At 43.5% G+C, this 27,564-nt stretch overlaps 1 protein-coding gene across 1 annotated transcript; it reads left to right on the plus strand.

Moving 5' to 3' along the window:
- Positions 1–3: 3 nt before the first annotated feature.
- LOC113914626 lies at positions 4–24,208 on the plus strand. The gene is made up of 15 exons (XM_027580028.1): positions 4–412; positions 1,489–1,659; positions 2,071–2,228; positions 3,561–3,701; positions 4,005–4,122; positions 4,370–4,554; positions 4,743–4,868; positions 4,993–5,185; positions 5,898–6,020; positions 7,983–8,134; positions 16,985–17,071; positions 18,667–18,813; positions 19,239–19,436; positions 22,258–22,380; positions 23,055–24,208. Exons 1-15 carry the CDS (start codon positions 79–81, stop codon positions 23,112–23,114), a joined length of 2,316 nt encoding a protein of 771 aa, XP_027435829.1. The 5' UTR covers positions 4–78; the 3' UTR covers positions 23,115–24,208.
- The last annotated feature ends 3,356 nt before the right edge of the window (positions 24,209–27,564 follow it).

The following is a 27,564-nucleotide window of genomic DNA, read 5'->3' on the forward strand; positions in this document are numbered from 1 at the left end:
TCCTACCTCACCCTCTGGGTTCCGCTGCCAGGTCAGGTGCTTGCACTGGGGGGACTACGAGATGCCTCGGGGAGCCTTATGCTGCCTGGTGACAGCTTTGAGGAGCCTCTGAGCAGGAAGACGGTCCGGCTGCAGGGAGCTTCTCGGCGAGAGGGCCAGACGGTGCCCCACACGGGAGGATCACAGGCCCTGCTGGACGCCAACGTGCTGGTGGCCCAGAGGCGAGTGGTTGCCGTGCTCCAGAGCTACCGGGAGAGGCCGGGGTCGAGGACACAGGGGCTTCTGGAGGCTGCCATCAAGGACATGAGACAGGCACTGGGCTTGAGTCTGCACCATGCCCTGCAGCAGGCTCGGAGACTGGAGCGGCAGCTGGGGACGGCAGAGGCCATCGTGGCCAGTGGTGGGAAGATAGGTACCTACTGACCGAGACCTAGGCTCTCGGGCCCTGAAATCCCAGGCCCAGAATGGCCCGGTGCCTCAGTGCCCGCAGCTCGTAAGCTCGGGGACAGGGCTGCAGCCCCACGGGTCATGCAAGCACGGGACCGAGGGAAGGGAGAAGGAGTGTGGTGGCTTCATGCCCGACCCCATGAATGGTCAGCTTGAACTCCGCCCTCTGATCTCTTGCCAATCCCGCTGGGTCTTACACTTAATGTTTGTGAAGTGTATGTTTTCTTGTTATTTCAGAGGGCTCCCAACACCATAACATGTTATGAGACCCATTTTACACCAGGGAGTCTGGAGTTCCTCCGTCTCCCTTCTGCCTCCACTAATACAAGGATGGGCAAGGAAAGGAAGTAGGAGGGGCATCTTCCTGGAGCTTACCTCACTCATTCTTTCTAGAAGCTTCTGCCCATGATGTGACAGAAAAGAACCAGGGTTTTAGGTCAGAACTGATTCAAGTTTGAAGCCCTGCCCCACCAGTCAATAACTCTTTGACCTTGGGCAAGTTACTAGACTTCACTCTGCCTCTGTTTTAACATCTTTAAAATGGGGATAAAAATAATACATACTTTAGGTTCCATTGTAGGACCAAATAAAATGCAATTTTTTTAAAGATTTTATTTATTTGACAGAGAAAGGGAACACAAGCAGGGGGAGTGGGAGAGGGAGAAGCAGGCTTCCCGCAGAGCAGGGAGCCCGATGCGGGGCTCGATCCCAGGACCCTGGGATCATGACCTGAGCCGAAGGTGGACGCTTAATGACTGAGCCACCCAAGCACCCCTAATCTGTAAGGAGTTCTTAAGCCCAAACTTCTGGTCTTAAATTTGTTCCCTTCTCCTTTAGCTTTTTGGTGTGACCTGGAAATTGTTCTCAGCCTCCCAAAAGTCCTGATGCCACTCAGTACCTTTCTCCTGAATTCAAATGTTAAGTGAGGCCCCAGAGGAAATGCAGTCTTTGTAGGGAAGCTTCTCTGGTCAGGGGTTAGCCCTTTGAGCCTGGCACATAACCCTAACCCCCGTTCTCTCTGCCAACTCCCCCTTGTGTTAGGAATGATGTGCTATCCTGGGACGGAGCTGTGGGTTCCAGTCTTGTACGGGATGGAGATCCCAGACCCTGAGGGCTCAGGGCTCATGGTGCCCATCCTGGGCATGGAGACTGATGGGAATTCAGGTGACGCCACAGCCCTGGCAGGTTCAATGGAAGATGCTGATGGCAAAGGTAGGAGGGAACTGGGGGCCTGTGAAAGCCCCAGGGGGGTCAGGAATGTGACTTAGCCCTGGGTGAGAAAGCCCTGGAAAGCTCAGGAGGGCTCCCCTCCTCTTCCATTTACTCATGAGCCATGAGATGGGGTCATTCTGACGCCTCCACTAGGGCTGCTGAGACCCAAAATAAAGTGCTCAGAGATTCCAGAACCCGAGGACCACAGGTCATTTATCTTCCACTGAGAAAATTGGGTCCTTTCCAAAACCAGCCCTTCAGAACCTCACCCTCAGGGTCTGTGGCCTCCAAGAAACCCTCTAATCCAGCTCAGAACCCCTCAAGGGTTCTCGGTTTCTTCGGCTCCCTTCCCACCATGTTTACCTCTTTCCATGACCACCTCTTCCTTCTTTCCCTCCCGCTTTGCCACAGGTCTTGTCCCAATCTCGATTGGGGCTCAAGCCATAGACCCCTTGACCGGGGAACCTGGTCCTGTCATTGGTGCTCAGACAGACCCCTCTGCCGGAGTGGTGGTGCCCATCGTCCAAGTGCTGGAGGCCCTGCCTCGGGGAGTGAGAGACCCTGGTCTGGTTCGTAGGAGCCGTTTATTCTATTTCTTTTCCCATTCATCCAGCAGCTGTGTATGAAGTACCCTCTAGGTTCCAGGCACTGTGTTAGGTGTTGAGATGCAGGAGAACTAGACGGGGCTCCTGTCCTCAGGAAACTGGTCGGCCATGGGTTCCAACCATGATCGTGGTTTATAAGGGTGTTAAGGGAGCACATTCCCTTCTGTTGTCAATGCTGATCACGACTGATAAGTTCTAATGCTACAGAGGGATGTCCAAATCACATGCAGGAGAGCTCAAGGAGGGCTTCCCTAAAGAGGCAACACCTGGGCTCAGTCAGAAAGAGGCCTGGGGGGCCAGCAAGCACAAAGGTGGCGAGCGTGAGACCATGACTGTCCTGGGAGGGTGAGAGGCGGCCGGCGAGGAAGGCCGGAAACAAATCACAAACTGCCTCGGGTGCCTGGCTGAGGCCCGGAAATGTGGCTTACCATGAAAGCCATGGGGAGCCACTGAAGGATTCTAAGTACACATGTGATATGATCAGATATGAATATTTTTGAGACTTTTAAATTTGGAAAATTTGGCACAATACAAAAAGAAAATAAATTACTCATAATCCTATATGTCTTAACATATGTAAATGAAGAAGCACAAGGTCCCTCCTCCCCATTGCTCTCCCCCATCTGCCATCAGCAGCCCCCCCCCACCAGACACTGCTAACCTCTCCCCCTAGTCTCCCACTAAATGCAGCCACTGTTAATGGGTTGGCACATCTCCTTCCAGACATTTTTATGTGTGTGTATGTGAATATGTAGTCAGCATTCTAGAAAGTTCCTTCTGGCAGCCATGCAGAGGATGGATGGGAGCAGGGCCAGCCTGGAGCAGGAAGCCCCGTCAGGAGGTTATTGCAATAATTCAGCCATTGGCAGGTCTCCACGAAAATGGAAATGACGTAGGTCCTCCCATACATTCTCAGCCTGGTTCATTTCAGGAGCAAAGATCGATGTGTTGTAAAAGATTCTCATCAGAAGCCAAGACACTTTTAATTCTAGCCCCGACTCACGGTTTCACGTCGGAAGGGATGAGATGAAGGGAAGAGAACAGTTTCTACCTGCCCTGGCCTCGCCAGAGAGACCGGGCATTAGAAGGAGGGAGGAGGGGACAGAGATCTTGAAGCAGGTGCATGGTTATTATTTTTCCACCTACAACCGAGTCAACTGCCTTACCGAGCTTAGTCATGGACACCCAAGGGTGAGGGAGGCCCCTGTCTGGAGGAGAAGCCCTGGGGATCTTTAGCCAGACCCCAGGCTGTGAGGAGAAAAAGTGTACGAGCACCAGATAAGCTGGACATTGCAGCTGGACACCCTGGAGAAGGAGCTGAGAGCCCGGGAGCAGTACTGGCACGGCCAGGAGCAAGAAGAGATGTGTCTAGCAGAACGCCTGGGGCAGCTGAGCCACGAGCTGCTCTCCATTCCCAGCAAAGATGCTCGGCAGCGGGTGAGGCCCAGAGGCACCACCTCACCGTCCCCACCCTCTACCCAGACTACCCAGGTTTCTCTTGTAAGTGTGGAGCCTGTGTCCCCCCTCGCTGACCGCAAAAATGGAACCTGTCTCAAGGCAGACCAAATCCCAGGATTCCCTGGCTCCAGGCCCTAGACTCTGGTCACCCCCTAAGTGTCTCAGGGTGGAGGAGGAAGGGAAGGAGGGGGGAAGGAGGAAGGACCACCATGAGACGGCCCAGCCCAGAGCTCCGGCCTTCCTCTCTGAGGCCCCTTCCTTTGTGCTTCCTGCCCTGTGCAGCTGAGGGCTGCTGAGGAGGCCCGGGCCGCGCTGGAGTCCTGCCACCTGCAGGAGACCGAGAGGAGAGCCAGAGCCCTGAGCACACAGAGCAGCCCAGAGCGGGGCCTGCTCTCTCAAGGTGGGACAGCATCCCCTGGGCCCAGATCCCCAGAGCAGAAATCTCCCGGGAGTGGGGACACCTCCCACAGCTGCCTCGTGGGGAGTCCCTCTTGCTCTCTGAATGTGCTCACCAGCCAGGCTCCCCCCGCCAGGCCCCGGCTCTGGTCTGGCGGGTTCCCCCGGCCCCAGTAAACCACTGTGCCTTTTCCTCTCCCTGTCGCCAGGGGTGGCGGCTCTAACGTGGCTCTTTTCTCTGCCCCCTGCAGCAGACAGAGAGGAGTGGGAGCAGGAGGTGCAGATGATGCTAGGCATGCAGGAAGTCCTGCAGAGTTTAGGACAGACAGCAGAAAAGCTCAGGCAGGCAGTGGGCCGGCTGCGGGGCCAGGAGCAGGAGATGTGGCTGCAGCAGCCTAGGAGTCCGAGCCCCCAGATCTGGAACCGTCGCAGGAAGGTGAGGCTCGGAGGCTGGTAAGAGGACCCATGCGGGATGAGCATATCCTCCTATGTCATCAGATGTGGTTCTTCAGGGCAGCGTGATATTCAGGAATAGGGGCCCCAAGGAGCAGCAGATGGGCTGGGAGGGGAACAGGAGGAAAGAAGCTCCATTTTCATTTGGGCATTTCACTTCCTATGCTCTAGGTGGTTGAGCATCTCTCTGATGAGTTTCAGGAGGTGGTAAGGGAGAGACTGAACTTTCTGGATAGGGCCCTCGGTCACCTGCAGTACCAGCGGGAGCTGAGCCGCCTCCACCTCTTGCACACCCAGGTACTGCCTTGGACTAGGCCACGGAGATCAGCAGGTCCAATTTAGTAGGGGCTTTGGAGAGAAGCTCCCAAAGCAGCCATGCGGGAGCCATGCGTGGAACCAAGTTCTGATTCTTTTGTCCTAGATTGTTGCCTCAGGCTCCCCTGCATGTTTGGAGAATTACCCTGGAGAAAGATTCTATGGAATGATCCCCACTTCTCTCAGGGCCCGGGCTGCTGCCTGCCCTCTCTTGATCCCCTTCCTGAAGAGCCTCACTGCAGCGCTAGTGGGAGCTCAAGGCCATGGCCCAGGCCGGGAGGACCAGGGGCCAGGAACAGGTAAGGCTGGTCACTCGCCCAACATTCCCTTCTGTTGTCAATGCTGATCACGACTGATAAGTTCTAATGCTACAGTCAGGGCTCCTGGCACTATAAGAGTGTGGCCACGGTAGGTTCTTCAGGAAGAACATAGAGAAACCCAGTGTATTTGTTTTCTATTGCTCTGTAACAGACTACCGGAAAGTTCTGTGGCTTAACACAACAAACATTGATTATTTCACAGTTTCTGCGGGTCAGGTTTCTGGGTGCAGCTTAGCGGGGTCCTGTGGCTCAGGGTCTCCTACAGGCTGCATCAGGGTGTTGGGCTAGGGCTGCAATCACCTCAAGGTTTGCCTGGGGAATTGAAGTTCTGTCCTGTGGTTGTTGGCCAGAGACATCAGTTCCTTGCCACGTGGACTTCATGGGACAACTTGCAACATGGCAGCCAGCTTCCTTCAGAGCAAGCGAGAAGGGGCCAAGAAAAATGGAAGCCACAGTCTTGTTGTATCCTGATCTCATTATTTGTGCCATATGCTATTCATTAGAAATGAATTACTAGATCCAACCCACACTCAAGGGGAGGGGAAACACAAGGGCATGGATACACATCGGAGGATCCTGGGGGCCATCTTACAGGCCACCTGTCCCATCTGACGCTACACCTGGCTCTTTCTGACTTTAGCCACAGTCCTGGGCCCTTACTCCAACAACTCTCTTCTTCCCCTCTGTTCAGATGCAGATAAAGCTGACATCATGTGGACCTCACCACTCCTTTCTACCCTGAAGAAAGTAGGCATCTGGTCCCAAGCCCGCAAGGAAGAAGCTGAACTACAAAGACAGGTGCATCACCCGCTAGGTAACCTCCTTTCCCTGGAGCCCCTGTTTGGAACTATCATGGCCCACTGAAGGTATTTGATGGTGTGACCCCCAGGGACTAGGAATGTCAGAATCCTGACCTGCCAATCATCCCTTCCTCCCCACCCCCAACCTAAGATTCCCAAGGGCCTTTTCCATGTAAGGAATAAAAAATAGGAATCAAAATCTTACTGTAATAACTTGGCCAATTTCAAAGGGGAAATCCTAAAGACCCTGTGCCTTCCCACTGAACACTGAATCTAAATCTTGGGATTTTACCCCACACGGGCCAGCCACATGTTACAAGGAGTTAATGGAAGAGGGCGAGATACAAGGAGACAGGCAGAGTGGACAAAGAATAGGAAGACCTTGCCCCGAAAAGCTAAGAAGAGTTTTACATTTATAAATGATTCGGGGGGAAAAGTGAAAAGAAGACTAACATTCTTATGGAGTACTTTGTAATATGTCATGTGCTATTCTCAGTCTTTGGATACGTTAGCTCATTTAATCTTTACAACAACCCAGCAAAGTAGGTACTTTTACTCATTTTATAGGTAGAGAAACTGAAGTATCTGAATAGGTCAAGTTAGTAGTGGAAAATCATGTTGCTAACAAGGAGTTCAGCTGGAATTCAGTCCCACAGCCTGTGCTCTCAACCTGCTTACCCATGTGAAAAATGATCCAGGACCATAAAGGCAGTGCCTAAAGGGAGATGCAGGTTATTGTGGTGGTGAGTTCCCAGGAGGACAAATCACTGTGTTTCAGAGAAGCAAGGGAAGGCACTGCGGGAGAGTGAGACCACGCTTCTACCATGAAGGTGGGAACACTGAATTTGAACCCCAATTTTGCCTCTCAGCTGGCAAAGCCTAAAATATTTACTTTTGGACCCTTTACAGAAAAAGTTTTGCTGACCCCAGAACTTAACCAATCTTAGTATTAATTGGGCCTCCCTTTGGGGGACGCTAAGAAGAGTGTAGGCAGAAAGGTGGGTTCTCACCACCACTTCAACCTCCATTGTCTTACAATGATATTGACGTTATAATATTGAAAGCAATTTGGGGACGCCTGGGTGGTTCAGCGGGTTAAGCGTCTGCCTTTGGCTCAGGTCATGATCCCAGAGTCCTGGGATGGAGCCCCACATCCGGGTCCCTGCTCAGCGGGGAGTCTGCTTCTCCCTCCCTCAGTCCCTCCCCCCCCCGCTTGTGTGCTCTCTCTCTCTCTCTCAAATAAATAAAAATCTTAAAAAGAAAAAAAAAAGAAAGCAATTTTATATGCATTGCCTTGTTTACGCCTGGTCACCCAACTCTTAATTCTGTAAGATAACAAAAGATTATTAACCTACTTTTTTATAGATGAGAGAGTTGATGCTCAAAGAAGTTTAGTATCTTTCCCCGGGTCTCCCAGGACCTGGACCAGAACCCAGGTCTCTGGCAGCTAGTTCAGCATTGTTTCCCACACCATGCTACCCAAGCTTCTTTTCATTGTCTTCTCAAGAATAAAAAGACAATACAATATGTTTCAAGACCCCAGGCCCATTAGAGACAATTCTATGAGGAAGTAAGATTATGATGTTAATCCAGCTAACATTTACTGAGTGCTTACTGTGTGCTAGACACAGTTCTGAGTACGTTACATTTAGTGCTCCAAACAACCCTATGAAATAGTAGAAGAAAATTAGTTACTATCTTTTCCGGATCCTTGTTTTGTTTTTTGTTTTGTTTTTGTTTTTTGGTTCTGGCACCTCTGTTCCTATTGACTGAGGCTCAATTGCTTTTCCATGAAAATGGGCGGGAGGCTCTGAGGCACAGTGCGTATAGATAGCACTGTGGATGGATGGGCGGATCAAAGCAAATACAGCTTTTTCTAAGTTGGATTGTGTTGTTGTTCTTGTTGCTTTTACTAAAAATCATTACTGGACAGAAAAGTCAGTGAAATCGTTGCTGTTTTCTCTTGATCTCTATAGCCCCCAAAAGCTCTTTGCAGGATGTCCCAAAACCTCAGTTAATGCAGAAGGAAGAGCTTATCACTGTGCAACCCACAGACCTTTCTGCCAGGGAGTTTGTGGTTTACCAGTATGGCCTCTCCGTCCTGAACCTCCTCATCCCCGAGATGCACGTAAGTCTGGGTGCTGGCCTCTCTGTGGAGCAGTACTCTTGCAGCCAAGAAGGTCAAAGTGACCAGGAAGGAGGCTTTCGGGTGGTGGATATATGTTAGGATTAAGCAGCTGGAATAGGGAATTTGCTAGTCTCTCCTATAAAGGGACTGATAGAAGTCATTTTACCAATCTACAGTCTAATCTCTCAAATGATAATAAGTAGAGTCAATGAAGTACTTTGTACATGCCAGAAAATGTTCTAATAACTTGCATGAATTAATTCATTTAATGTTCACAAAAACCCTTTGACATAGATACTATTATTTTTTTCAAGTATAATTAACACAGTGTGATATTAGTTTCAGGTGTACAACATGATTCGACAAGTCTGTACATTACTCAGTGCTCATCATGATAGGGGTACATCAATCCCCTTCGCCTCTTTCCCACTCTCCCCTCCCCTCTGACAATCGTGAGTTTGTTCTTTGGGTTTTTTGTTTGTTTGTTTGTCTCTTTTCTTTGTTCATTTGTGTTGTTTCTTAAATTCCACATATGAGTGAAATCATGGTATTTGTCTTTCTTTGACCGACATATTTCACTTAGCATAACGCCCTCTAGGTCCTTCAGTGTTGTCCCAGATGGAAAGATTTCATTTATTTTTTATGACTGATTAATATTCCATTTATATCTATATATAGATAGATATGTATAGCACGTCTCTTTTATCCAGTCATCTATTGCTTCAATATCTTGGCTATTATAAATAATGCTGCAATAAACATAGGAGTGCATATATCTTCTCAAATTAGTGTTTTCATTTTCTTTGGGTAAATATCCAGTAGTGGAATTACTGGATATTATGGTAATTCTATTTTTAATTTTTTGAGGAACTTTCATACTGTTTTCCACAATGACTCACCTGTTTGCATTCCCATCAGTGGTGCACGAGGGTTCCTTTTTCTCCACATCCTTGTCAACACTTGTTATTTCTTATGTTTTTTATTTTAGCCATTCTGACAGGTGTAAAGTGGTACCTCATTGTGGCTTTCATATGCATTTCCCAATGATGAGTGACTTTGAGCACTTTTCATGTGTCTGTTGGCCATCTGGATGTCTTCTTTGGAGAAATGTCTACTCATGTCCCCTGCCCATTTTCAACCAGATTATTTGGTTTTCTGGTGTTGACTTGTAATGAGTTCTTTATATATTTTGGATATTAACCCCTTACCAGATATATCATTTGCAAATATCTTCTCCCGTTCAGTAGGTTGCTTTTTTGTTTTGTTGATGCATTCCTTCACTGTGCAAAAGTTTTTTACTTTTGTGTAGTCCCAATAGTTTAATTTTACTTTTGTTTCTCTTGCCCTAGGAGACATATCTAGAAAGTGTTTCTATGGCCAACATCAAAGAAATTACTGCCTATGTTTTTTTTTCTTCTAGGAATTTTATGGTTTCAGGTTTCACATTTAGATCTTTAGTGCATTTTGAGTTTATTTTTGTGTATGGTGTAAGAACGTGGTCCAGTTTCACTCTTATACTTGTAGTTGTTCCGTTTCCCAACACCATTTGTGGAAGAGACCATTTTTGTCCCATTGTATATTCTTATCTCCTTTGTCATAGATTAATTGACCGTAAAAGCATGGGTTATTTCTGGACTCTCTATTCCGTTCCATTGATCTATGTGTCTCTTTTTGGGCCAAGACCATACTGTTTTGATTACTATAGCTCGTAGTATATCTTGAAATCTGGAATTGTGGTACTTCCAGCTTCGTTTTTCTTTCTCAAGATTGCTTTGGCTCTGAAGTTTCTTGTGGTCCCATAGACGTTTTAGGATTATTTGTGGTAGCTCTGTGAAAAATACTATTGGTATTTTGACCAAGATTGCAATAAATCTGTAGATTGCTTTGGATAGTTTGGACACTTTAACAATATTTGTTCTTCCGATCCATGAGCATGGAATATCTTTCCATTTGTTTGTGTCATCTTCAATTTTCTTCATCAGTGTTTTAAAGATTTTATTTATTTATTTGTCAGAGATAGAGACAGAGAGAGAGCACAAGCAGGGGTAGTGGTAGACAGAGGGAAAAGCTGGCTTCTCGATGAGCAAGGAACCTGATGCAGGACTTGATCCTAGGACCCTGGGAGCATGACCTGAGCCAAAGGCAGACGCTTAACCACTGAGCCACCCAGGCTTCCCTTCCTTCATCAGTGTTTTATAGTTTGCAGAGTACAGGTCTTTCACCTCCTTGGTTAAGTCTATTCCTAGGTATTTTACTATTTTTGGTGCAATTGTAAATGGGACTGTTTTCTTAATTTCTCTTTCTGCTACTTCATTATTAGTTATAGAAATGCAACACTAAATATTAACTTTGTATCCTGTGACTTTACTGAATTCATATATCAGTTCTAGTAGTTTTTTGGTGGAGTCTTTAGGGTTTTCCATATATAGTATCATGTCACATACAAATAGTGAAAGTTTTACTTCTTCCTTACCAATTGGGATGCATTTTACTTTTTTTCTTGTCTGAGCGCTGTGGCTAGGATTTCCAGTGTTATGTTTAATAAAAGTGGTGAGAGTGGACATCCTTGTCTAATTTCTGATCTTACAGGAAAAGCTCCCAGTTTTAACACCATACGATGATGTTAGCTATGGGTTTTTCACATGTGGCCTTTATTATATTCCCTCTTAACTACTTTGTTGAGGATTTTTATCATGAATGAATGTTGTATTTTGCCAAATGCTTTTTCTGCATCTATTGAGATGATCATATGGTTTTCATCCTTTCTCTTGTTAATGTGATGTATCCTGTTGATTGATTTGTGAATATTGAATCACACTTGCACCCCTGGAATAAATCCCACTTGATCGTGGTGAGTGATTTTTTTAAAGTACTGTTGGATTCAATTTGTTAATATTTTGTTGAGGATTTTTGCAACTATGTTCATCAGAGATATTGGCATATAGTTTTGGGGGGGGCTGTAGTGTCTTTATCTGGTATAGGTATCAGGATGATGCTGGCCTCAGAGAGTGAGTTTGGAAGCTTTCCTTCCTCTTCTGTCTATTGGAATAGCTTGAGAATAGGTATTAATTCTTCTTTAAAAGTTCAGTAGAATTCACCTGGGAAGCCGTCTGGTCCTGGACTTTTGTTTGTTGGGAGGTTTTGTTTTGTTTTGTTTTAATTACTGATTCGATCTTATTGCTAGTAATTAGTCTGTCAAAATTTTCTATTTCTTCCTGATGCAGTTTTGGAAGGTCATATGTTATTAGGAATTTACCCATTTCTTCTAGGTTGTCCAATTTGTGGGCATATAGTTTTTCATAATATTTTCTTATAATCCTTTGTGTTTCTGTGGTGTTGGTTGTTATATCTCCAGGATCATTCATTTCTGATTTTATTTATTTCAGTCCTCTCCCTCTCTGTCTTTATGAATCTGGCTAAAGGTTTATCAATTTTGAATTTTGTTAATCTTTTCAAAGAACCAGCTCCCAGTTTCATTGGTCTGTCCTGATTGTTTTTTTAGTCCCTATTTTATTTACTTTTACTCTCGTATTTATTATTTCCTTACTTCTACTGGCTTTTGGGCTTTGTTTGTTTTTCTTTTTCAAGCTCCTTTTGTTGTAAGGTTGGGTTGTTTATTTGAGATTCTTCTTGCTTCCTGAGTTAGCCCTATATTGCTATAATCCTCCGTCTTACAACAGCTATTGCTGCGTCCCAAAGATTTGGGACCACTGTGTTTTCATTTTCATTTGTCTCCATATATTTTTTTATTTCATCTTTGATGTGTTGGTTGACCCATTTATTGTTTAGCAGCATGTTATTTAACCTCCACGTATTTGTGTTGTTTCTGGATTTTTTCTTGTGATTGATTTCTAGTTTCATTCCACTGTGGTTAGAAAATATTCATGATATGATTTCAGTCTTTTTTAATTTGTTGAGACTTGTTTTGTGTCCTAACATGTGAGCTATTCTGGAGAATGTTCCATGTGCTCTTGAAAAGAATATGTATTCTGTTTTTGGATGAAATGTTCTGAATGTATGTGTTCGATCTATCTGGTCCAATGTGTCATTCAAAGCCACTGTTTCCTTGTTGATTTTCTGTCTAGATGATCTACCCATTGATGTAAATGGGGTGGTAAAGTCCCTACTATTATTGTATTACGATTGGTTTCTTCCTTTATGTCTCTTAATAGTTGCTTTATATATTTGAATGCTCCCATGTTGAGTGCATAAATATTTAAAATTTATTACAATCAGCTCTTACTTCTTACATCTCCTTGTTGAATTGTTCCCTTTATCATTAGGTAGAATTCTTTTTGTCCCTTGTTACAGTTTTTGTTTTAAAGTCTGTTTTGTCCATTATTGATACTGCAGCTTTCTTTTAACTTCCATTTGCATGATAAATGTTTTTCCATACCTTCACTTTCAATCTGTGTCTTTAGGTTAAAATGAGTCTCTCGTAGGCAGCGTATAGATAGGTCTTGCTTTTTTATCCATTCAGTCACCCCACATCTTGATTGGTGTAGTTAGTCCATTTACATTCAAAGTAATTATTGAGGGTATACGAGCAGCTGCATTCCCCAGCCAGAACCTCCAAATGAAGTAATTATTGATAAGTATGTACTTTTGCCATTTTGTTATGTGTTTTTACGATTGTTTTGTAGTTCTCCATTCCTTTCTTCGTTTACTCTCTTGCCTTAGTGATATGCTTGGATTCCTTTTCTCTTCATTTTTTGCCTATTACAGGTTTTTGGTTTGTGGTTACCATTAGGTTGATAGATAACATCCTATGTATATAGCAGTCTATATTAAGTTGATGTTCACTTAAGTTTGAAGCCATCTAAAAGCACTAAAATTTGGGCACCTGGGTGGCTCAGTCAGTTAAGCGTTTGCCTTCAGCTCAGGTCATTATCCCAGGGTCCTGGGATCCAGCTGCATTGGGCTCCCTGCTCACTGGGGAGTCTTCTTCTCCCCCCTCCCTCTGCCTGCTGCTCTGCCTACTTGTGCTCTCTCTTTCTCTCTCTGTCAAATAAATAAATAAAATCCTTAAAAAAAATAAAAATAAAAGCACTAAAATTTTAATCCCCTCCCCAACATTTTATTTATATGATGCCATACTTTACATCCTTTTATTTTGGGATTTCCTTGACTGGTTTTTATAGATATAATTGATTTTACTGCTTTTGTGATTTAACTTCTGTACCTGTTTTATGAATGATTAATCTGCTTTTATTATGTTTCTATTTACTTATGAATTTTTTTCCTTTCCTAATTTTATTACACCTGATTACAGCCTTTTCTTTCCACTTGAAGAATTACCTTCAATGTTTCCCATAAGGCTGGTTTAGTGGTGATGAACTCCTTTTACTTTTATTTTTCTGGGAAACTCTTTATCTGTCCTAATCTGAATTATAGCCTTGCTGGATAGAGTATTCTTGGTTGCAGTTTTTTTTCCCTTTCAGCATTTTGAATACATCATGCCACTGTCTTCTGGCCTGCAAAGTTCTGCTGAAAAATCAGCTGATAGCCTTATGAGGTTTCCCTTGTATGTAACTATTTTCTTTTCTCTTGATGCTTTTAAAATTCTCTTTATCACTACTTCCTACTACTTTAATTATTATATGTCTTGGTGTGGACCTCCTTGGATTGATTTTGGTGGGTGCTCTCTGTGCCTCCTGGATCTGCATGTCTGTTTCCTTCCCCAGATTGGGGAAGTTATTTCTTCTAATAAGTTTTCTGCCACCGATCTCTCTTTTCCTTCTGGGATCTGTGTAATGGGAATGTTACTGCACTTGATAGTGTTGAGCTCCTGCCCTCCTTTCTCAAGACCAGTAAGTATCTTTATGACCATTACTTTGAATTCTCTATCAGGCATATTGCTTACCTTCATTTCACTGAGCTCTTTGCTCTGATTTTGTCCTGTTCTTTATTTGGGACATATTCCTCTGTCTCCTCATTTTGTCTAACTCTGTGTTTGTTTCTATGTACTAGGGAAGTCAGCTAAGTCTCCTGCTCTTGAAAGTAGTGGCCACCAATTAATGCAATTCCTATCAAAATACCACCAGCATTTTTCACAGAGCTAGAACAATCAATCCTAAAATTTGTACGGGACAACAAAAGACCCCAAATAGCCAAAGAAATCTTGAAAAAGAAAAGGAAAGCTGGAGGCATCACAATTCCAGACTTCAAGTTATATTTCAAAGCTGTAGTGATCAAGACAGGACGGTACTGGCACAAAAACAGATGCATAGATCAATGGAACAGAAGAGAAAACCAAGAAATTAATCCACAACTATATGGTCAATTAACCTTTGACAAAGCAGGAAAGAGTATCCAGTGGAAAAAGGACAGTCTCTTCAACAAATGGTTTTGGGAAAACTGGACAACAACATGCAAAAGAATAAAATTGGACCACTTTCTTATGCCATTCACACATATAAATTCAAAACGGATGAAAGACCTAAATGTGAGGCAGCAAAGCATCAAAATCTTAGAGGAGAACACAAGTAGTAACCTCTCTGACATCAGCCATAGCAACTTCTTACTAGATATGTCTCCTGAGGCAAGGGAAACAAAAGCAAAAATAAACTACTGGGACTTCATCAAAATAAAAAGCTTCTGCACAGTGAAGGAAACAATCAACAAAACTAAAAGGCAACCTATGGAATGGGAGAAGATATTTGCAAATGACATATCTGATAAAGGGTTAGTATCTAAAATATATACAGAACTTATAAAACTCCACCCCCCAAAAACAAATAATGCAGTTAAAAGTCAGCAGAAGACATGAATAGTCATTTCTCCAAAGATGAAATCCAGATGGCCAACAGACATGAAAAGATGTTCAACATCACTCATCATCAGGGAAATGCAAATCAAAAACCACAATGAGATATCATCTCACACCTGACAGAATGGCTAAAATTAACACAGGAAACAACAGGTGTTGGTGAGGATGTGGAGAAAGGGGAACCCTGGTGCAGTGTTGGTGGGAATGCAAACTGGTGCAGCCACTTGAGAAAACAGTATGGAGACTCCTCAAAAAGTTGAAAATAGACCTACCCTAGGATCCAGCAATTGCACTACTAGGTATTTACAAAAATACTAATTTGAAGAGATACATGCACACCAATGTTTAGAGCAGCACTATCAATAATAGCCAAATTATGTAAAGAGCCCAAATGTCCATCAACTGATGAATCAATAAAGAAGATGTGGTGTGTGTGTGGTGTGTGTATACACCACACACACACACACACACACACACACACACACACACACACACACACACGATGGAATATTACTCAGCCATAAAAAAGAATGAGATCTTGCCATTTGCAATGACATGGATGGAGCTAAAGAGTATTATGCTAAGCAAAATAAGTCAGAGAAAGACACTGTATGATTTCACTCACATGTGGAATTTAAGAACCAAAACAAATGAACATGGGGGGAAAAAAGAGGCAAACCAAGAAACAGTCTTAAATATGGGGAACAAACTGATGGTTACTGGAGGGGAGGTGGGCAGGGAGATGGGTGAAATAGGTGATGGGCACTGAGGAGGGCACTTGTGATGAGCACCAGGTGTTGTATGTAAATGATGAATCACTAAATTCTACACCTGAAACTAATATTACACTGTACATTAACTAACTGGAATTTAAATAAACACTTGGGGAAAAAAAGAAAAAAAAGAAATTATATCTTAAGAAGATATTACTGGAAAAAAAAGAAAAAGAAAGTAGCAGCCATATGAAGAAGAGGCCCAGTAGTGCCCTACAGTACAGTGTCCCCTGTTCACCAGACCAGATGTGCCAGGGGTGTGTCTCCTATGTATGTTTTGTGTACCCTACTGTTGTCCTGAGACGCATCGACTTCAGTCCAGTCAGCTGTAATGGCCTACATTGCCTGTTGTGGGCAGGGTTTGGTCCCTATGCTGTTAAGGGGCCAGTCTGGGGCTACCCTGGGCTTGTGGTTGCGTCAGACCAGATGCGCGCCCTCAGCTCATTCACTAGCACTGCAGTCACATTGAACTACAGGTTACTTTCCTTGTGTTGTCCCCTGAGAGGCTTTCGTTTGTTGGTGGGGCCTATAGTCAGACAAGATGTCTGCCCCCAGTCCTTCTGTTGGGGTTGCAGGGACCCTGAACTACAAGACTCTCTGCTTATACTGCCCCTTATGAGGTTTTTGTTGGTAGGCAGGATCAGCAATCATACCAGATGTCTGCTCCCCGCCCATTGCTGGGGCTGCAGTCAAACTGATACGTGTGGTTGTGTGGTTATCTCCTCCTCTTGCTGGGGGTTTGGTTCTCAGCCACGTCTCCAGCTCTCCTACCCTTTTCAATGTGGTCTCCTCTCTGTGATTAACTGCGAAGACTCTGTTCTACCAGTCTCTGGGTCATTTTCTGGGTTAGTTACACTGATGTGGCTTTGATCTGAGTGTATCAATGGGACGAGATGAGCTTAGGATCCTCCTCCTCTGCCACCTTCCCAGGCCTCTATATCTATTTTTTTTTCCTCATTTTAAAAGTGAGGTGGGAAAATACAAAGTGATTGAGTTAACTTACCCAAGATTCCACAACCGAAAGGGTAGAATGGGGTGAGGACCCAGCCGTCATGCTCGAGCGCCCCCATGCCTGACTGCCACACTCTATTTAAAAAAGTAATAAATTAATTCTTATAGTTAGCATAAATATTAAACACATAAATACTCTTTGCACTTTCCTGTAGTGTGTGCTGAATCTTCTTATCCTGTTCCAATGCATTTACTTCCCATTAATTTGGTTGGTGCTGTGTAGCTGAGCCACATGAGAATTGTTTAGCAAGAAGATGGGTCTTGGTTTGGGTTTTATTTGTTTCTTATTCTTTTCAGGCTCCTAAAATCACCCTGCAGATTGCTTCTCATCTTCCTGCAATGGATGCCTCAGACAATGCCTTCCAAGGCTCCTTCTTCTATCAGGTGCTACAAATTCAGTTCCAGATGAGGGTTTGTAAAATTCTAGGGTCTAAAAAGGAGCAAAAAGACCAAATGTTATAAAACATTTTTCTCTCTCAAGTCCTGACAAGTCTTTATTCCCCCTTGGTAATAAGTCATTCAGTAAGGCATAATAAATGTCACCATGTAAAAGCTTTCTCCAATTAGTGAAATGAGTATGTCCCAGCCCAGAGAACCATAATGGCTTTGTGCCCCTTACTGAATCTCTGCCATCAAAGTCGATGGTTCCAGACTGGTGTTTCCCATAAGAGTCGTGGTTCCAGCTTCAGCAGGTCCTGCACAACCAGCATCTTTCTGCAGAAAAGGGATTGAAATTATTCCTGCCCCTGCAGTTCCTCAAATACGCAGGATTGGCAGTGCCTTGGTGGCAGCCCAAAGCCGGCGTACACAGACCCGAAACACTGAGAACAGTTCGTTGGTAAACAGTGATTTGAGAGGGGCACTGCTAACCAATGCTAGAGGACTAGGAAGCCTTGACACTTGACTAGTTGGTTTTTAGGGGATGTCATAAGACCAAAAATTACGCTTTCATTGCACCCTCCAAGCATCCTTTCACTTGATCCTCAAAGAAATCTATGAAGTAGGCAAGAATTTAATCCCATTTTACTGACAGGGAAGCCAACTCAGGATTCATTGGGTACTGTGCGTCAGGCACTTGGCCATGCGCCTTACGTGCGCTATATCGTTTACAGTTTATAACAACCCAACCCTAGGGGGTGGGTGCTCTTGCTGTCTCCATTTTATGAAGTAGGAGATTGAGGCCCATTGAGGCCAAGTGACTTTCCTAAGATCACAGGGTTAGCAAGAGTTTAAACTCAAGTTCTAAATTCAACCTCCTTTTTAACCACTGTGCTGTGTCGCTACCCAGAGCTCATTCCAGGGACAAATCTCAGACTATCTGGCTCGAAATTACCTAATGCTTTTCCATGCCAACCTATTGCCTGAACAAGAGAGTTATTTCAAATCAATTAGACAAGACAGAATATTTAAGAACCTGATTACAATAAAGATATGAAAGACAAAGTCAGAGAGCCCTATAAGGCACCGATTCTCAGACTGGGGTCCTTGGACCTCATGGGTCAACCACCTGGGAAGCTTGGTAAACATGGAAATGCCAAGGACTCCCCTAAAGCAGCCCACAGAACCAGACATTCTGGGATGGGCCCCAAGAATAGAATCACTCCCTTGTGATTTTTATCTGCAGATACAATTTGAGAACCACTGCTTAAGGAAACGGTGATTGGAGGACATCAATAAAAAAACAGAGATGCATGAGTAACTTCGCTCTGAATTTCTAGTAGTTTATTTTCTGTACCACGGGGGAGCAAAAACTGGAGGAACAGTGGGGAACATGATTTATTCAGGGAGTTGAACTAAAGCAATACTTTTTCCCTCTACATCTGAATCTTTCCTTCAGTAAATTTCCATTAACCCCAGGGAGTCTCTGATATTATGATTCCAAAAGTTATTTTAAACCACATAAAACTAGGAAGAGAAAAAGGTAGTGGAAACATTCCCTGAGGTTGACATCTCTGTGTTTGGGTATCTCCCCTACTCAGAGCACTGAAAACGCACTGTTTGTTGGGAGAGATTCTTTGGCGTCTGCGGGAAGTTTCATTCTGCTGCTGATCCACTGCCTGGCCCACATCGCCGCTGAGGACTTCCGCCAGGATGCAAACCCTGCCTTTCTGAGGTCATTTTACAAGGTATTTATAAAATGCATGGGGCGCTTAGCTTTGCTCCCAGAATAACAAATTCTTTAAGCTGTGCAATATTTCAAAGCCACTTAGGTCCCATTGTTGGTCTCTGGTTCCTACTGCCTGGCCAGGAAGAAGGTTTTCCTGATCAAATTTCCTGTGGCAGCATATAACAAAATGCATGCACCCCTCTGTAGGAATCAGAGAGAAGTGGTCTTCCTATAAGAAAGGCATCCCAGCTTTCTGGGCTTACTCCCTTGTCGATACATAAGCCTCACCAGAATTGGAAATGACAGTCATAACCCATGGTAAGGGCAAGCAAAGATGATCCATACCAAGCCCCATTTTTCTTTCAACTATATATAATTTTGAAGCTTTAATAGCAGTCACCTAGAATGGAACTGATCTGGCCCCCGCGCCGTTCCCTTGACCAGGGCCTTCGGGCTTATTTCGGGAAAGCATTCTTGACCACACTGCGGATGTCCGTGATCTCCTGGGACAGTAAGCTTGACCAGAGCATAAGCGCGGCTCTGCGGGACGAGCAGCCCATCTCTGAAAGAGAAAGAGATCTTCTCTCTTTACTCCTTGAAAGGAAGTGTGAGTCTTGCTTGGAGCCCGAGTCATCGGAAGAGGTAACTAATTTTAACTGGTGTAGCATATGTCAGTTAAAAGTTGACTTCTTCACAGAGTCAATGCCTCAGTGTCTGACCTGTTCAGATATTTCTGGCCTCCCCAGGTGGCACACTGCCTTGACACTCAGCCTGTTTCTCAAACCACATACGACAGTATATTTTTTAATCCTGTATTCTACAAGGCAGACAGTGGGTACCTGGCTCTTTGAGTTATGGGGATTGCAAATGAGGCTCCATAGTTACTTAACTCATGTCCCACTAACATATCAATTTGCAGAATTCCATCTATAAAACTCACTGTGACTCAGTAATTAAATTTAGATGCCCCGGTGGTAGCCTATTTACCGAACAGCAGTGTGTTGCTTTCTGTGCAAGCCTGACAAGGATATTCTTAATATTGTGTTATTTAAAATGCCTTTATAAGAATACTATCATCCAGCTTTTTAACTATTAAAAACATGTGTGATCTTAAAATTGTCATCCTCCATTAAAGATCAATTCGTTCTTGAGTTACAAACAAGAGCACCTTCTCTCTCATTAGTTATATAAAACTTTATACCTTTCAAAGCACTTTTATGTATTTGTTGTCTCATTTGATCCTACCAGCAGCCCTGTAGAATAGGTAGCATGCATATTGTTTTTGGTAGCATACATATTTTTAGTCACATTTTGTATTTAAGGAGAGAATAAGCTATTTGCCCCAAGTCATGAAGCTATTTGTAGTGGCAGATCTGGGATCAGATTCTAGATCTCCTAAGTAAATTTCCATAAACACCTCTCTATGGTCAGATCCCCATTAGTTACCAAGTCAGAGATTTATTTGGTGATTGTTGACGGTGATAGTGATGGTGACAGTGATGATGATGGCGGTCATCTAGACCCCAGAATCAGTCACACCCCAGCTCCCACAGACCCCAGAGAATGCTCGGTTCTCTCTCCTCCTCTGACAGTAGCATCGGACCCATCTGCTCACTTCCTCCTCCTCAGTACAGTCTTTACTTGGCTCCCAGGACACCAGCATCCTCTGGTTTTCTCCTACCTGTTTGGCTCTTCCTTCTCCGTCTCCTTTGCGGATCCCGCCTCCTCTCCCTGGCCTCTTCGTGTAGGAGGGCCAGCGGTCAGTCTTGTCCTCTTCTTTTCTCTGGCTATATTCGCTCCCCTTGGGGAGCTCATCCCATCTACTAGCGTAAACCCTATCCGTATGTCAAGGACCCTCACATTTTTATCTCCAGGCCCACCCAACTCTCCAACGGAACCCATGTCCTCAACCGCTTGTAGCCACCTCCACTTGTAGGTCTAAGAAGCATCTCAAACTCAACACGCCCCGACCCCATCTTCTGTCCAAACCTCCTCTACTCGAAACCTTCCCCATCTCAGTTGATGGCAACTGTTTCTTCTGGTTTTTCAAGCCAAAGTCTTCCTGGAAACCTCTCTGTTGCAAACACCCCATAACCAATCCATCAGGAAATCCTATTGCTCTATTTTCAGAATAGAGCCATAGTATGACCACGTCTCCTTGCCTACAGGGCTCAAAGCCTGGTGCGGGTGCTCATGCTCCCACCTGCAGTCCCGTAATACTTACTAACCCGTCCCCGATTCCAACCTTGCCTCTCCTCAGTCTGTTCTCAGCACATTGGTCGCAGTGATCCTCGTCAAATGAAAATGGGTCAGTTCAAACTCCTGCTGTGGCTCCTCATCTCACTTAGAGTCAAAGCCAAGGAAGCCAAGTCCCCTCGTCTCCCACCCCCTCACCCGCCACTCTTCCCCTTGGTCACTCGTCTCCAACCATGCTTTCCTTCTTGCTGGTCTTCAGACACACCCGCTGCACTCCCCGCTGCCTGCAACAGCAATGGTTCTCAACCAGCGGCGATTTTATCTCCCACAGGACATGTGGCAATGTCTGCAGACATTTTTGATTATCCTACGCCTTGGAGAGGGCTGCTACTGTTAACTAATGGAGAGAAGCCAGGGATGCCACTAAACAGCCCACAGTGTGCAGGACAGCCCCCACAACAAAATACTATCCACCCCAGAATGTCAGTGGTGCTGAGGTTGAGAAACCCCGGGCTAAGCAGTTAGAGCATGCACAACTCCCTTACCTCCTCCATGTCTTTGTTCAAGTGTCACCTCCTCCCTGAAGCCTGCTCTGACTAGCCCATCTCATTTGCAACCCTCTTTTCTCCTGTTCATCAGCTTTTCCTTACCGTGCTCAACTTTTCTTTCTCCTGTATGATTTCCTAACGTACTACATAATTTACTCACTTAGGCTTGTTTATTACTTTTCCTCCCTAATAGAACATCAGCTCCATGAGGTCAGAGATGTTTGTCTGCTTTGTTTCCTGAGGTAGCACCCATGCCAGGCTCATAAGGAGGCTTTCAGTATATTTACCATATTAATGAACAGGTTTGTAAGGACCCCGATGCTCTTATATACTGAAATATTCCAGTCTACCAGAGGTAACTACAAGGCAGGTCAGAGCAAGCGTTTATTACTTACTTGCCATGTGCCAGGTCTTCTGCTGGGAGTTTTACATGCATCATCTCATTTAATCTTCCCTATACCCTTACAAGCTAGATGCTACTTTTATTCCTAACTTACAGGTGAAAAAACGCTTAGCAGTGTTAAAAACTTGCCCAAGACAGAGGTAGTTGTGGAGCTGGAAGGCTAGTCCTCTGTCAACCACCATCTATGGAGAGGTCTTGCTTTTATTTTAAAGACAGAATTGTATGTATTCTGCTCAGGTCCAGTCTAAGAAGATCCAGGAGTACTTAAGAGAAATGGGAGCAAAGGTATTAACTCTGTCCTCCACACTCTCCACAGTATATTAAGAGAAACACGGATCTTCTCCTCTTCACCAATATGGAACATTTTCTAAAATCCCTCCTCACCGCAGAACAACAGATCCCAAGAAAAGCAAGAGATCAGCATGGGGACGAAGAGAAGGTGAGATGCCCTTATGATCTACGGCATTAAGACTGTACTTTGCTATACACCTTGAAACAGTTTATCATGTGTTTGGAGCCACCTTTGTAATTGAACATGTCAGCAGAACAAAGGATTGGAAATCAATGGTGGTAAGAAAAGCTACATCATCTGTCACTTTATTTAAGAGTTTTCCCAGTACAGGAGATGGTAGATCTTAGATCTCAGAGTTAGGAAGGAAGAGATCACAGTTTATCTCTCTGCCTTCAGGCAGGTAAAGCATTAATTAATCCCAGAGAGTGGGAACTGAGTCTCAGACTAGCCCCCGTCCACCCAGCTGGAAGAGGGCAAGAAGTAGCTAGAACTGGGTCCCTTACCTTCTCATTCAGGGTTTCTTTCATTATGATACCTGCTGCTATTGTATAAAAGGTTGTTTGTTTTTTATCATAAGCATTAAAATGTTATATCTTTAGGGGCACCTGGCTGGCTTAGTCAGTAGAGCATATAATTCTTGATCTCGGGGTCGGGAGTTCAAGCCCCATGTTGGGCATGTAGCCTACTGTAAAAAAAAAAAAGTTATATCTTTAAAAACCTACACATATTTTGGTTGCAAATGACCAACACTAATATTTTGTAAGGTATATGTATAATTAGCAAAGAGAAAAACCCCAAATACCTTCATTTTTCTCATGCAGAGATGTGACCTTACATGTCAAGATCAAGATCAGCAGCTAGCACCCCGGAGAAATAACTGAACACTGACTTCAGCCCTGGGCCCCCGTCCACTTTATGAAAAGTTACCACCCATGTCTGGGGTGAAAACTACCTTTAAAACTTTATTAAAATATAACACAGCTTTTAAAAGTGCACATATCATAAATGCACTCCTCACAAATCGTCCAAAGTGAACATTTCCATGTAAACAACATCAAGAAAGACAACATCACCAGCCTCCCAGAAGTCTCCCATGTCCCCTCCATCTGGTCATTGGCCCCCCGAGAATAACCACTATCCTGACTTCATACATCATCAACTGTTTTTGTTTATTCATGAACTTCACATAAACAGAATCATAAATTATGAATTACTTTATCATTCCTTTTGTTCAGCATCATGTTGTGAGGTGTATCCATATTGTTGCATGTTGTTGTAGTTTGCTGATTGTCTTTGCTATAAAACATTCCATTGTGGGGATATATCAACATTTATTCTTTCCACTACTAATATTAGTGCCTGTGGGTATTTTCCAGTTTGGGGTTATTACAAATAGTCTTGTGCACCTTTTAGTGACTATATGTAACTGTACCAAATAGATATTACTTAGAACTGGAAATTCTGGGTCTCAAGGGGTGATAGTTCTCTCCTTAGCAGATACTATCAACAGGACTTCCAAAGTGATTGTATGAATATCGACTGCCACCAGAAGGGAGTAAGGGTTCTGGTCACCTCCATTTTTATCAACACTTAGAATGTTCCATCTTTTTTATTTTATGCATTCTTCTGGGTACATGGTTTTAACTTGCACTTTCCTGATGGCCTCTGAAACTGGGCACCGTCCATGTGTTTATACACCATTTGAGTGTCTTCTCTTGAGAAGTGCCAGTCGAGTATTTGCCGATTTTTCATTGGATTCCCAATTTAATTGATTTGTAGGAATTCTTTATTCTGCAACTATTTTTCCTCATTCTGTAGATTGTCTTTTTATGAAAATAACTACATATAATGTTTCTTTTTCTGCTTCATTTTTTGATCTAGAAAGAAAATGGTGATCTTATTTCAGTCTGCAATTTAAAAGATGTTAAATATGGAAATATGATATCTAATAAGGTTAATAAGAGAATTTTTTAAATACCTGTAACATTGATGTGTCAATCACATAAATGTATACCTTCACCTTGGGTGGATATACAACATAACAAGAGGTTAATATTTGGCACAGAGGATAACATGCATACAATGGGACAAAAAAATCATTAGATCACATATTTTATTAAAATATTCATTATTTAGAGATACTGACTGAACCTCTTTCTAGAAATGTAAATTTGCACATATTGTTATTTATCGGGCTGATTAACTTATCTGAAATTGTCTGCTACTGAATCACACAAAGTAGTTAGATGTATTTGCACAATATTTGGTGATCTGGAATGAGAATTTAGGGATCTGGCAATAAGATACAGGCCATGTGGCCTGCACAGAATTCGCTGTGGAAGCTCTGGTTGGAACACTTCAGAGAAATAAATAGTCATCTGAAACAAGTTTGAGTGCTGATCAGGAGAGACACAACCATCTCATGAATTCAATGGAAGCCAAAACATTTTTCTTCAAATACAAACTTCAAATCAAAAGCCGGCTCAAATGACAAACCCAATGCCAGCAATTCAAGCTGCTTCTCACATGGATAATTCTCTGTATTATACTCCAAGATGAGTAGCAGAAGGGATTTTTCTTTTTTACATAACCATTGTTATTGAGTCTTTCAAGCAAAGCAACAGAGACAGGCTAGTCAAGAAAACCTGACAAACATTATGTGTGTGGATGATGAATAGCGAATTCAGTATCCACATCACATTCAAAAGTTTTAGCACTATGCATCTTTTGTCATAATGATGAGATGTCCATACTCAGCTGAGGATTTCACTCTAAATCTAACCAAAATACTAATGCTCAATTACTTTAGGGAAAATAAATTATAACTAAAAACACCAGATGACTGTGAAGACAAAAAGATTTACAATTCAGGTTTAACAAAGAGTTTTAAATCCAGCCATGAGGAGATTTTCTCAGATTCAATTCACTACACTGCCATCTTACGCAGATGCTGAGTCCTCATTTCTTTGCTGCTAGGGGTTGACCACTTCATCATCTTAAATAATCACTCAGTTTAAAACACTAGCCAACAGGCAAAGTAAGTACCAAATTTGTCAGCCTTAAAACTGTTTCACTAGTTACTAGCTCAATTAAAACTTTCTGCTCCCTTCCTAGCACAGATACCAATAAAATGTAGTTGCCCTAAAAATGGACTATGAGATACCCATTCTCCTGTCTCTTCCAAGAACTGGGAATTCATAAACAAAGAACACCTCCCAAATCAAAGCAGAGTAACTTCATAAGATTAAAGATGTCTCCAGTACTTTTAGAAGAAGGTAAATCTTAGTTAGATATGATAAATACCGAGTGTGTATCCTCAAGAACTTTCGCTATTCACATAAATTATGAGATGCATTTCCCAAAAAGCAGAGTGAAATTAATTAAGCCAGACACACAAGACTATTTAGAGTCATTAGGCCAAGAGGGGGCAAAGAAAAGTCATGCAGAAATTAAAGATCTTTCTTCTGTATCCCTCATTCTCGGCTGAGTGAGGCACCTGCCAAAACATGATCCTATTAGCTTCCTGGCTAACTTCTTGAGCCTTCCATCTGATCCCATTATTAATATACTAACAGCTGCAGGCTTTTGGTAAGCACATGCTCTTTAATGGAAATGCCACAGATTACAAGGCAGAGATCATGATCTCTTTTCTGCTGCATTTTGTGCTGTTATTGCTGTTTCTGTTTAAAAGTGTTCAGATTCTCATTATCTTCAAGGAATTAACTTGTGTGAACCCACATACCCATATACATGCACAGCCCACTGGCCAGAAAAAGGGTAAGAAAACTTCAGTAGATATAGAAACCATATTTTACCAACTATTCACCAAAAAAAAAAGCCCTTTCCAAAAAAATGTAATACTTAATTGTTTTAAAAATTATTCTTTTATTTCAAAAGTGGTACACAGACTTCTGCTTCCAGGAAATGGAGTAGGCATACCTTTCCCTACTCCTTCCACCAAGTAGAACTAAAATTCTTGGACATTATGTGTTAAAACAAGGAGATTCTGAAAGGAGTAGAGAAGAGAATAGACAAGCCAAGGACCTCAAAACCCAAGGCAGGAAGTGGTGGTAATTCCAGAGATTCTCTTAATCCTCATGTATTCTAGACTTGGAAATGAAAAAACCAGCAATCCATAAACACCAATGGGCACAGAACCAAAAAGCTCCCCTAAAGCATGCTCTCTAGCGAAAGGACTGAGAAAAGGGCAGCTTAGGGGCACCTGGGTGGCTCAGTCAGTTAAGTAACCAGCTCTTGATTTCAGCTCAGGTCATGATCACAGGGTCGTTGAGATTGAGCCCTGCATAGGGCTCTGCACTCAGCGGGGCATCTGCTTGAGAGTCTCTCCCTCTGCCCCTCCCCCGCCCTCTCTCTCTCAAATAAATAAATCTTAAAAAGTGGGGTGGGACAGCATAGCAAGACAGAAAACTTTTAAACAGTAACTGCTTTACTCCAGCCAAGCATCACAGGAAGAAAAACAACAACCCTGGCTCCACCCACATCAGCAAAAGTTGAGCGAGAAGTCTAAACTTCCACCTTGCCAGGCTATATAATTAGGCATCCCAACCTCCTCCTGGGATGTTGTCAGAGAAGACCATGCAGAGAGCTAGGAATCTTCATCTTTTCATCCGTGCAAGGCAGTTACAAATCCCCCTCCTCTTCAGTGTCAGGGCAGACCACATGGGGAATCCGGACATCTACCAACATATGGTAGTGGAGTCCCCTCCCCACCACCTCCCCGCTCGAGTGGTATCAGCAAAGGCCACGTGGAGAGTCAGGACTTCTCCCCCTGCCCATCGGTAATGAGGCCACCCTCAGCAAAGTGTTCCTGCAAGCCACATGAGGAGCTTGAACTCCCATACCTGCCCAGCAGGTACGAGCAACCTCTTCCTTAGGTAGCAGTGGAGAGCAAGTGGGGAACCTGGACTTTTAGCTACCACCAGGCAGAAACAAGACAGCACCCCCCCCCACTCCCCTCTCCCACCACCAGTGGAATGGTGTCAAAGGAAATCAGCTAAAACAAAGTTTAAATAGGATCCCAAGTCTTATAATGTCACAAAATGTACAGGTTTCAGGCAAAAATCATTTATCATCGTAAGAACCAGAAAGATTTAAAAAAACTGAGTGAAAAAAACGCAATAAACAGATGCCAACACCAAGATGACAAAGATATTAGAGTTATAGGAAAAAATTTAAAGAAGCCATCACAAAAATGCTTCAACAAACAATTATGGACATGCCTGAGATAAATGAAAAAATGGAAAATCTCAAGGAAAAAAAACCATAAAGTCACAGAAGAAGAAACAGAAGACAAAAAAATCCAATGACCAT

This window comes from Zalophus californianus, chromosome 11 (assembly GCF_009762305.2).
Source record: "Zalophus californianus isolate mZalCal1 chromosome 11, mZalCal1.pri.v2, whole genome shotgun sequence".
Taxonomy (NCBI): domain Eukaryota; kingdom Metazoa; phylum Chordata; class Mammalia; order Carnivora; family Otariidae; genus Zalophus; species Zalophus californianus.